The 12294-nt window shown below is 38.6% G+C and overlaps 1 protein-coding gene across 2 annotated transcripts in view; it reads left to right on the top strand.

Annotated features, from left to right (window-relative positions):
- The first annotated feature begins 3325 nt into the window (after positions 1–3325).
- Positions 3326–12294, top strand: part of MTX2 (metaxin 2) — a 72449-nt gene continuing 63480 nt past the window's right edge. Inside the window, exon 1 of one of the 2 annotated variants that reach the window (XM_004375479.1) lies at positions 3326–3601. In XM_004375479.1, the coding sequence (XP_004375536.1) occupies positions 3562–3601 (40 nt within the window). In that variant the 5' untranslated portion in view covers positions 3326–3561. The remainder of the gene's footprint in view (positions 3602–12294) is intronic. The other variant, XM_023730546.1, reaches the window with a different exon arrangement.

Below are 12294 nucleotides of genomic sequence, written 5' to 3'. Positions count from 1 at the left end.
ACCCCCTGTTTGCTGGTCTCCGATAGGAGTCCAAGATGGCAGATCCGTGCTGCATTAGCTGGTAGGGGACCTCTGCATGAATCTCTCCTCGCTCTCCATTCTCTGTCAGTTTTCTCACTCCATTTGGTGCTCGGCTGAGTTCTTTATCTCTTCATTTGATGTTTTAGGGTGTCAGGATTGTTGTATCCTCTGTTCGGCTTAGTTTTTTGGATCTTTGCTGTGGAGGGACGGCGTGGTGCTTCTGCCTAGAGCATCATTTTGCCGGAACGCCAAGAAAAGTGATTTTATTGAGGCAAACAATAATGTTGTTAATACATCAATATTTTATTTTAAATAACTGTGTGAGTATCATTTTGGTAAAATATGGATTTCCTAGAACTTTTGTTTTATAACCTCATTCTTAAAAATTTCAGTGGCTTTTTTTCTTGTTTTTCCCTTAATAGTGGTGATCTTAAACAGATCTTGAGTTTTAATCTCCCAGTTGTTCTAATACAGATGCATAAATATATTTTGTCCAGTTGGCTATTTATTACAAAGACAGCTTGTTTGTGGGCACTGTCAGGACATCTGCATTTTATTGGATTTAATTTTTAGCAATAAAGACCTCCCACGTTATAGATTCTTTCCAGCCTAAACTTGCCTGTGTGGGAAGCAAAAGAACCATCAGTCAGGGAGAGAAAGCAAATCCATGTGGCACTGGTGATTCTGCTTTCCTGGCTACAATGAAGAAAGGGTTGAGCATGGATGGTGCCCCCAGCAGATCCCTGTCTTTTCTAAAAAGCTCACCAAAATAGCAAAGGTTGGTGTCCATCCAAACCCAGAACCTTTGAGTCAGCTCAGTTCACCCATGCAAATGCATCAAGTGAAAGACTCCTAATCAAAATTACCAGGGCATATTTTACGTTGCCTCTGATCTTTCTCCATTTCTCTTGCGTGTCTTCTCAGTGCGTGGCTCTTGTCTGTCTCTCCTACTCTGGGGCTCGCCTTTGCCCTTTGAACTTGTCTGATTTTTGTTTCTCCAGTCCAACTCTCAGTATTCTCTAAGGATTTGGCTCAGGTTCTATGGTATGGAGAAGTCTTAAAAATCCTGAAAGTGTCTAAATGTATAACAGCTTTATAATGGTGGCAAACCAAACTCAGTTGTGTTAGTCAGCTAGTGCTGCTATAACAGAAATACCACAAGCGGATGGCTTTAACAAACAGAAATTTATTCTCTCACAGTCTAGGAGGCTAGAAGTCCGAATTCAGGGCTCCAGCTCCAGGGGAAGGCTTTCTCCTTCTGACAGCTCTGGGGGAAGGTCCTTGTCATCAATCTTCCCCTGGTAGAGGAGCTTCTCAGCGCAGGGACCCCAGTTCCAAATGACACGCTATGCTCCCGGTGCTTCTTTCTTGGTGGTATGAGGTCCCCATGTCTCTCTGCTTGCTTCTGTCTCTTATATCTCAAAAGAGACTGGCTCAAGACACAAACCAATGTTGTAGCTTGAGTCCTGCCTGATTAACATAACTGCTGCTAATCCCATCTCATCAACATCATAGAGACAGGATTTACAACACATAGGAAAATCACATCAGATGACAAAATTGTGGATAATCACACAACACTGGGAATCATAGCCTAGCCAAACTAATACACACATTTTTAGGGGACACAATTCAATCCATGACACAGACATAGAGCTTGAAATGATAATGGATCTTCTTTTTACAGTTATACATAATTCTCCTCTGTGAAGAGCACAGACAGGAACAAAGAGCTTTTCTTTTTATTGGTACCAAAATATCTGGAGTAGCTCATTTCTCTTGGCCAATATCACCCGTGGAATGAGGAGGAAGAAACTGGGCATAGCCTACTCTTTACCATCAGCGTTACCTTCCTCAGTATAAACAAGAAAACCCTATTGTCTCCTTCTATTTCTACCATTCATAGCCACTTGTCAACTTTGAATCTCAGTCAGACAGAAAACACTGCCGTGTTTATATCTATGTAAGTTTTGGGGTATATTTAAATTTAGTTTAACAAGATTCCTGGTTACTGAGGGGGATACAAATACACCTACTCCTCACTTATCAACTTTCTCGTTATCCAACATTTTGCATTTACATCAATAGTAAAAAATCTACTATTTGCCTATTTTGTGCATTAATGACGTATGTCTGGCAGTAATGATCGCCAAAGTGTGAGGTGAGAGTAACACTGGCTGTGATAGTTAAGGTTGTATGTCAACTTGGCTGGGCCATGATTCTCAGTGGTTTGGTAGTTATACAACAATGTAATTTGGCAGTTATGTAGTGATATAGTCGTCTTCCATTTTGTGATCTAATGTGGTCATTGTCCGTTTTTGCATAATGCTGATTTTTGCATAACAACCTGTTCTTTGGAACCTAACCATGTCAATAAGTGAGAAGCGGGTGTACTGATTTAAGACTTATCTATAATGAATGAACTCTGGTGGCCCAGTGGTTAAAGCACTCAGCTAACAAAAGGTCAGCAGTTGGAACCCACCAGCTCCTGGAGAAAGATGTAGCAGTGTGTTTCCAAAGATTTACAGCCTTGGAAACCCTATGGGGCAGCTCTACCCTGTCCTACAGGGGCCCTATGAGTCTGAGTTGACTCTATGGCAGTGGGTTTGGTGGTTTGGAAATCTATAATATACACTGATTTTTATATAATTGTATATGTATATGAAGTTACTAGGTTAAGGGCGAAAAGGTCGTTTGTGGGATTTACTATACTCTCCTCTTCCTGTCTGACTACCACCAAAGGGTGAAAAGTGTGTGGAGCTAACGATTCTTATTCTCCAAGATGAGCTTCATTTTGGGTGTATAGAATTGAAGGGCAAACTATCTCCCAGCATGGGTGCTGCTCAAGCCTCCTTATCTGTGGCAAGCATGTTTGACTAAAGAAATAATTAAACATGGACCCATTAATTCAGCAGTATAGTGAAAAGGGAATTAATCTGGGCCTGCGCTGAGTCCCTGAGCAGGCAGTTTAAATTCTCTAAGCTTATTTCCTTATTCGTAAAGTGGTAATAACAATACCATTTTATTGGGTTGTTGAGGATGAATCGAAGTAGAATATATATAAAGTTTCTGATTCCTATGGGCGCTTTAAAAATGTTAGTTCCTTTCTTTGGCTCACAGAAAGGATACTAAAAACCTTCAGGGTCCCCGGAGCTTGGAGACTGTCCCCTAAATTTGCGACTGGAGTTGAGAACCAGGTACCCCAGCCCTTCCGCCGGTCCGGGACTGGCAGGCAGCTCGGCTGTCAGGGAGCAGGAGACTAGCGGACTCTGAGCGCCAGGGGCGGAGGAACGCGGGGGCGGGGCCGGCGGAAGCGCTCGCACGCTGCTGTCAGCTGCACCGGAAGTTCCTGGCTTGGGCCTGGCGGTAACCTTGGGAGTCTCGCCGCCGCCGCCGCTGCCGTCACGGCAGTGTGTGCCTTGCAAGTCCTATCCTCGGTCCAGGCCAGGCTCGTTAGCTGCCAGGAGCTGCCGAGGTTACAAGGAGGCTGCTCAGGACCGAAGGGAGCAGGAACTGCGGGTTCGAGGCCGCCTAGCCGACATGTCTCTGGTGGCGGAAGCTTTCGTCTCCCAGATCGCAGGTAGCGCGCGTGTCCCTCGGCCCGGGTTGTGGACCAGTGCGGGGGGATTGGCGCCGGGCAGTCGCTGGAAGCCTCATGGGGTACGGGACTGGAGCTTCCCTTCAGCCTTGAGGCGCTAGGTCCTGAGCCGAGGTCTGTGGGTAGAGGCAGGCATGGAGTACCATCCTTATCTCACTGATGAGAATACTGAGGTGGACTACACTTGACTAAGGTCACCCTGCCAGGGTCGGACTCCAGTCTAAGTCTCCTGGGTGGTGCTTTGTCCAGGGCGCTGTTCAGCCGGGAGGGGCTGATGTGTGTGGAGGAGGAGGCCTTGGGTTGGGATTGAGTTGGGGGGCGTGGCGACAGGGGTTGGACAACAGAAAACTGTTAAGAGTGGGGCTGCTTCTCGGTCATGGGACCTTAAAGTTTAAGGTGACTGCCACTGATAAGTCACCCTTGTTATCTGTTGTCATTGAGGGGCCACAGAAGTTCTTACTTCGTCTCCAAGCGACACAATACTTCCATTCGCCGGATCTTTAGGATTCATTAAAGCATATTAAGTCTACATATACTTTTAAGAAACAGCTTTAATTTTGTGAACTAAGCATGATTGATGCAAACAGATCTAAATTTAGAATGTTTTCTGTTTTGAGGTTCTTTTTCACTATCGTGAAAGAAATTAAATATTGTTGAAAAAACAAGGAGACTAGGCATAGGTATTCTGAGTGTTGGTTATGATTAGGTAATAATTAATCTTTCAGTGGATTTAACCTTAAGTCCTGGCAGTATTTTCAGCATGAGTCCAGTAATGAGACAGTCACCAGGATTAAATAGATACTTTTGAAATAAAACCAAAAAAGCCCAAACCCGTTGCCGTCGAGTGGCTGCCCACTCATGGCGACCCTATAGGACAGAGTAGAACTGCCCCATAGGGTTTCCAAGGAGCACCGGTGGATTCACACTGCCGACCTTTTGGTTAGCAGCCGTAGCTTTTAACCACTACACCACTAGGGTTTCATTTTTGAAATAAGGTAGTATTTTGGAAATGGGAAGTACTGAATGTCATAAAATTAGCCAAAATATTTTTCATTGCATTGAATTTGTGTGAACATTTCTTTTTTCCTTTTCCACCTTAAAATAAGTATATTGTTTTTTAAAACAAAGAGAAGCTTCCACTAGATTGCAAGCTCCATGAAAGCAGGGGTCATACTTTTGTTCCCCATTGTATCCTGAGCACCTGTTAGTTTGTGCTCAGTAGATATTTGTGACCTGAACCAATGAATAATCTTGATATTTCAAACAATGATTATTTTTATTATTACCATTTATGTTAAAAAAAGATCAGGTTTATGTAGTAAGATAATTGGATTTAATTTAGATTGCTGCTAAGTTAAAAAAAATGACCATTTTACAGTATATGCTGATATTTGTATATTGTATGCTTGTGTCCCAATGTGTGATTTCTTTTAAAGAGAGAATGATGAATGCCTTTCAATAAACTTTTAATATGTTTGGATTTTTTCAATTAGTGAAGTTTAAGGATTTCTAGGAATTTTATCTGTCTGCTGTCTTAGTTATTTATAGTGATCTATTGCTCTAAGAGGAGCCCTGGTGGTGCAGTGGTTAAGAGCTCAGCTGCTAACCAAAAGGTATACAGTTTGAATTCACCTGCCGCTCCTTGGAAACCCTATGAGACAGCTCTACTCTGTCCTTTAGGGTCACTATGAGTGGGAATTGACTGGATGGCAATGGGTTTGGTTTGGTTTTGGTATGGCTCTAAGAAGGAGCTCTGGTGGTGTAGTGGTTAAGCACTTGGCTGCTAACTGAAAGGTCAGCAATTCAAATTCACCAGCTGCTCCACGGGAGAAAGCTGTGGCAGTCTGCTTCCCTAAAGGTTATGGATTGGGAACACTATGGGGCAGTTCTGCTCTGTCCTGTAGGGTCACTATGAGCCAGAATCGACTCGACAGCAGTGGGTTTATTGCTCTAAGAGGAGGCATTTAAAGATGGATAATTCAATAAATAGTGTTGGGACAATTCCTAAGTCATAACACCACATGAATAAATTCCAGATAGGCTAAAGATAAAAAATCAGAACAAAAACCAAATTGTTAATGAAATAATTAGAAGAGCATATAGGAGAAAATATAGATTATTTTAATAATCGTGGATAGTAGAGTAGCCCTTAAGTGAGACAGAATCCATAAAAGAAAAAAATGGTAGGTTTGATTGCAGAAAAATTTCAAAAACTTTGTATAACAAAAAACACCATACCCAAGTTCTTACAAATTAATTAGAAAAAGACAACCCAACAGAATCGTGGACAAAGGATATGAACAGGCAATTCACATAAGGGAAAATGCAAATGGACAGTGAACATATTAAAGGATGCTCTCCATCACTAACAGTAAATAGCATTTTTCTCATCTAATCAGATGGGCAAAAATGAATATAATTTCTGGTACTGACGAGCATGGGGAGAACAGTTACCCTGTGACAAGTCAAAGGATAGCATGTCTTTAATTTTAGTAAATATTGCTAGACTAAGTTCTAAAAAAATAGTCATATTTACAAACAGGGTTATAACTTAATAAGTAATCATGAATCTGTTTTTGTAGTTTAGAGCTCTAACTTTTAGTATATTTAACAATTTGTTTATTATTTTTCCTGCCAGTGAAGCCAAAACACTATGTTGAGTATTTCTTTTGGAAATATTTAAAGGCAGCTTGCATCCATCTGTAATATTCTTGAAGTGAACTCCTTGAGACCCTGAAGGACATTGTGTTGGAAGCCTTCCCTGAACTCCCTAGGTTAAGTGAACCACTTTTGTCACTTTACTACCAGTATATCCGCTGCCAAGTTCTGTCGGTTCTTACTCCTAATATCACCCAAGGACTTATTCTCTTCATCTGTATTACTATTGCCTTAGTTTAGGCCTTTTGTCATTTCTTGATTGGGTTACTGTAGTAGCCTTTGAATAAGTTTCTCTGCTTCCAGTCTGGCCCCCCTTCTAATACAATTTCCACACTGATAGCCTTAGTGGTTTGTTTGTTTTTATTTCCCTAAAATGCTGATGTGACACCTTGCTTTAACACCTTCCTTGGTTTTCCATTGGAGTGAGGCATATAAGACCCTCCATAACTAGTTGTTAGCTGCCGTCGAGTCAGTTCCGACTTGTAGTTCCGACTCATAGTACAACAGAAGAAAATGCTGCCCAATCCTGTGCCATCCTCACAGTTGTTACCATGTTTGAGCCCATTGTTGCAGCCACTGTGTAAGTCCACCTCGTTGAGGCCCTTCCTCTTTTTTGCTGACCCTCCACTTTACCAAGCATGATATCCTTCTCCACGCACTGGTCCCTTAGAAGCTCCATAACTTAGCTCAGGTGTATGTATCTCTCCAGCCTCATCTCTTGTGACTCCTTTCTTTGAACTCTAACCTTTCTAAACTATTTGTAGTTTCCATCATTGGCACATGTTGCTCTTTGTCTGAAACGTCTACTTTCCTAGGATAGCTCCTGTTTGTCCTTTAAGAATTAGCTCAGGGCACCATTTTAAACTGTATGTCTACCCAACATATTTTTTCCTCTCAAATGAGAAAGCTTTGTTTTTTTTTTCCCCTGATGATTATAATGATATGTGGCCATTGTAGAAAAATAAAAACAATCCAGATGAGTATAAAGAATAAAAGTCACCTGAAATCACATCTATATTCAGACTTTAAAATCTCATCATCATTCAAACTTTGGTAAACAAAGTTATCTCATTCTCTTTCCCTAAATTAAAAAAAAAAATTGACATAAATAATATATAGTATACATACTTTTCTGTAACCTGTTTTGCCATATAACATTTTGGTGTCTCTTTTCTGTGTTCATAAATGGAATTATACATCATCATTTTTAATGGAATTTCATTGTAATGAGGAAACTATATTTATCCAGTCTTATTCTGATGGATATTTTTGAGTGTTAGTTAACGAGAGAAGCAGAACCAGTAAGAAATTATATATGTATGGAATTGACTTATACCATTGTGGGGGCTGGCTAAGAAAGTGAAAAATCTACAAGGCAGGCAGGCAGGCAGGCAGGAAGGGAAGATCCTGTAGGCCCTGCTGCTGCTTGTAGCGTCTGATATCAGGGAGGAGTTAGGCATTCTCTTAAAGGATTTCCAATTGATAAAGTCAGGCTTACCCGGAATAAACTCCCTTTTGATTAATGTAAAGTCAGCTGATTAGGGGTTTTAATTATACCGACAAAATCTCTTCATAGCACCACCTAGATTAGTACTTGAATAACTGGGAAAAGATATGTGTACCCTACAAAATGATTGCTACCTCCTTTCTGTCTTCCCAACTCCTGCTAGAGAATATCCCTTGTAGCCCCTTCTAACCAGAAATGTACTACAAAGGGAAGTCTGAGAAATGTAGTTCAGTTGAGCCAACTTGATATATCCAAAACCATCACAGGTGTACATGGATTTTCTCCATTGTAAACAGGGCTTATATATACAATATGCATCTGCTTAATAGTTTCTTGGGATAAATTTCTTAAAGTGGAAGAGGATTTTGAATTGTTGTTTTAACTCAATAATGTGGAAAACCAAACCCCAAACCCATTGCCATCCAGTTGATTCTGACTCATAGCAACCCTATAGGACAGAGTAGAACTGCCCCATAGGGTTTCCAAGGAGCAGCTGATGGATTAGAACTGCGAACCTTTTGGTTGGCAGCCAAGCTCTTAACCACTGTGCCACCAGGGCTCCCAAAAATACAGAAGGGAAAGGTAAATTATGATTTTGAATGAATACCTTGGACCTCTAGATGATAATATATTGGACGTAGAACTTTAAAGGAGAATAAAAAATAGTCCTGGATATTGAGTAGTTTTCAAAATCTTTTATAACAACTGGCGTATTTTAAATTTTTACTTTTTTTTAATGGCAAGATTTTCCAATACATTATTTGAGTTTTTTTTTTTCTTTACAATTAGCTGGGTATGACTGTATCCTAGGAGAGGATTGAGTAACCCAATTTGGGTTGTGTGACCACATTTGAAGCAGTCAAAACTCGTTGCCTTCGAGTTGAGCCCTACTCATAGTGACCCTATAGGACAGAGTAGAACTGCCCCATAGGGTTTTAAAGGCTATAAATCTTTATGGAAGCAGACTGCCGTGTCTTTCTCCCACAGAGTAGCTGGTGGGTTCAAACCACCGACCTTTTGGTTAGCAGCCACCAACCTTTTGGTTAGCAGCCAAGCGCTTAACCACCGTCCCACCTGGGCTTCTTTTGGAGTAGTCACCGTAGCCAAAAAAAGGGAGTACTGTGATGGACAGGTCTAACTCACTTGTCCATTCCTGTGCCAGGAGTGTCTTCAGGCTCGAGGGCTCACCGGTGCCACCAGATACACACAAAAGAAGGGAAAAGAGAAGCTGAGCACTAAATAGCAGAAATCTCCTACAGTGTTAATTGCTTTCTTCCCCTTGCTTTTATACTTTCCATGGATTTTGGAGTGAGTCAGACCTGGGTCTTGTTCATCTACTTGGTAGCTGTGGGACCTTGAGTTTTTTAAGTCTCAGGTTCCTCATTTGTAAAGTGGTGATGATAATAGTATATACTGTTTTAAAGATTAGATGAGAAAATATACAAAGTGCTTGGCATTGTGTCTGGAACACAGTAAGCACTCAATAAATGTTTGTTAATGCTATTTTTAGCTGCATACTGATCAGTTTTTCTCTTTTACCAGGCTTTGCCTCCAGCTTCCTGTGTACAGATACAAGTTTTATAAAACTTTTAAAAACTGTTTTTAAATAGAATGCATAATTTATTTCAGCAATATAAAAAATCTACAAATAATTATTACAATTATTAAAATTACTCATAACAAATTATTCTAGGATATTTATTTCAAGATTATATATTCGGTAAGTTCCAGCCATGTTTATCTTCATTATAAAATTGAATCTTGGGTATAGGTCACAAGTGTATATACTCTGGGTCTTTTTCAGTGGAGGTTTGTGTAGTAGACATTGCCAAAAATTTTAGTCTTAAGAACTTAGCTGGCAAGTAGCTGGTTAACTGATTTTAAGAGTAAGCTTCCATTTTTGAGATGCTGTGCTAGATAATTTATATACATAATTGCTAATATTTACAATTTAGTACTGTTATATAGGTAATATTCTTTTTTGTAGATGACGATATTGAAACTCAGGAATGAAGTCATTGGAGGAAGACAACTGAGTTCTAAGCTCTGCTCTGCCTCTTGTTCTGTGATCTTGGACAGGCCTTTCTAGGACTCAGTAACCTCATTTAAAAGAGTGAAATAATGTTTTTTATAATATATAGTAAGCATAGTACATAATAAGTGCCCATACATGGTAGTTCCTATTTTTACTTTTTCAAGAACCTTTCCTCGTTATAGCAAGGGAGCCTTTGAGAGTATTACTTTTTTACTTCTGGTAACCTGTTGCCATTTTGGACTACAGAAAATGTCCAAAGTGTCTTCATATTTATTTAAAGCAGTCCTTGGATTACGAACGAGTTCCATTACTAAACCTGCCTTTAAGTTGAATTTGTATGTAAGTAGGAATAATTAGGTACTGTTCATATCTAACCTCAGTTAGTCACGTTTGTCTTAGTATAGAGTACGTTTTCATGCATAAATAAACGTTAAATAAACACTTCCAGAAACACTAAAACATCTTCAGCATAATAATACAGTAATAATAATAATAACAACTAGTTTTGATGTGCATCACAAAGTAGTGCCTGTTTGTTTTTATGGACCATTGTATGTACCTCGAGTTCTTAATACAACAGGCTTTACAGGGTTGGTTCGTAACTTCGGGTTGTATGTAAGTTGGATGTTCATAACCTGGGGACTGCCTGTACTTTTATACCATCTTTTCTGAATTATCTTATTATTTTACCAGTGCCTTGTTATATTTTAAGCATTTCAGTTAATTTCATCATACTGTAATTTATTAATCTTTTGAAATCAGGACAATATCTGTTCTTTATTTAGAAGCTCAGTAAACTATATAAAGGATGGAAAAAGAAGAGTTTGAATATTTCATTGTGGGCATGTGGGTGCTTAATTATTTAAATTTATTAATAACTTCATTCTAGGAGTAGCATTAATTTATATTCTGATCTAGGAAAGTAGTTTTGAAAATGTGTTCCATGGAACCCATATGTAAGCATCTTGAGAGTAGGTGTGGTCAAAACAGGCATGTTTAAAAAAATTTTTTTTCCAATATCAGTAATAAATGTTTTCCATCCCTTCTCTCCTCCATGTAAGTACTGGGGAATCTGGGCTTAAAAGCATTTCAGAATGGTTCAAAGAAGTGGAAAATATAAGCTACAAGTCCTTCTTCATATAGAAGTGATGCTATTGCTCACAAGGTATATTGAGGAGGGAATGAATAAAATGATAGTAAAGGCCCTTACGTCTGCATATCAGAATATTTAATGATGGTAATTGCAACAGATAATTGAGAAAATACAATGCATTAAACTTTTTGTTCTTGAAAAGATATTTTGTTAGTTATTTTTAGTCAATATTCTGAGGATTTTCCAGTATAGAGAAAGAGGAAGGCCCTGAGGAATTTTTGAGAAGTTATTGAATGGCTATCACATTTCAGAGAATTTTTTTTTCATTCATATTAGTCGTATGAATAGTCTTATACTGTAGTGCTATTACCTTGGCACATATATGAGCTTGATATTATGAATTTAAAGGGGGCAGATAGTAAAGCAAAACAAAGACAAAATATGTTATACTTCAGATTAGATGCAAAGTACAGTTTGTTGACAGTAGCATGGGCTATTTTATTTTATGATACTGTATTAGTGAGTTGGATGGAAATGAGATTCTTAGAAGCAGTGCTTTGTTACTTTTTAGAAAACGTTGATATGATGTTGAGATCACTTGAAAGGTTTGTTTGCTGATCTTGTAATAGTCCATAGTTTAGCTATAGTGTGGGTTTTATTTTCTGATATGTTTTATTGTTTCATACTCTGAAATTATGTTTTTAGTTTTTAATTTAAAAGATTTTGGTGATGGATGCCCCATAAAATTTGTCAGTGTTATTTCTGTGATGATTTTTGAGTTATTAACATGGACCTAAGCCTTCCATCTTTAAGTGAAAATTGAAAGAAACCATTATCAAACTTAACATTTTTCAAACATTTTAGAAATTTCTTGATAAGCACTTACCAGAAGGATTGAAGATATCAAATGGAGATGAGATATTGAAAATTCAAACTTCTCATTTTTTGTTCAGAGACGGAAAATAATCTTCAGCAAATCCAGCTGCATTTATGTGTAGAAGTATTTGCCTTGCCAATAAGAGAAATGCATGTTTTAATTTTTTATTGCTTTGTAAATGATCCTCTACTCTATTCTTGAATACTTATTTTTGCACACTCTATAAATGAATCATCGTTTTGAACTTTTTTACATCAGTAATAAAAATGAAATTTGATGGGTTAGTAATAAGGTTCTTTTCCTAAAAACAATCCTTTTTTCATGGCAGTTCCCATTAACTGTAACTGCGTTAGCAAAATAGAAACCATAAAATGCATTTCATTGTGTTTATACACGTAGCTATGTTTTTGTGCTGATTATATATTCTTATCTCTAAACTTTTATAAGCCAAAGAAGTTTCTTTGTGACTTAACATGCGTTTGGATTTTTTTTTTTTTTTTTTTTT

This window comes from Trichechus manatus, unplaced genomic scaffold (genome assembly GCF_000243295.1).
Source record: "Trichechus manatus latirostris isolate Lorelei unplaced genomic scaffold, TriManLat1.0 scaffold00037, whole genome shotgun sequence".
Taxonomy (NCBI): domain Eukaryota; kingdom Metazoa; phylum Chordata; class Mammalia; order Sirenia; family Trichechidae; genus Trichechus; species Trichechus manatus.
Note: the sequence above shows the minus strand (reverse complement) of the source record. Positions and strands in the feature narration are given on the sequence as shown.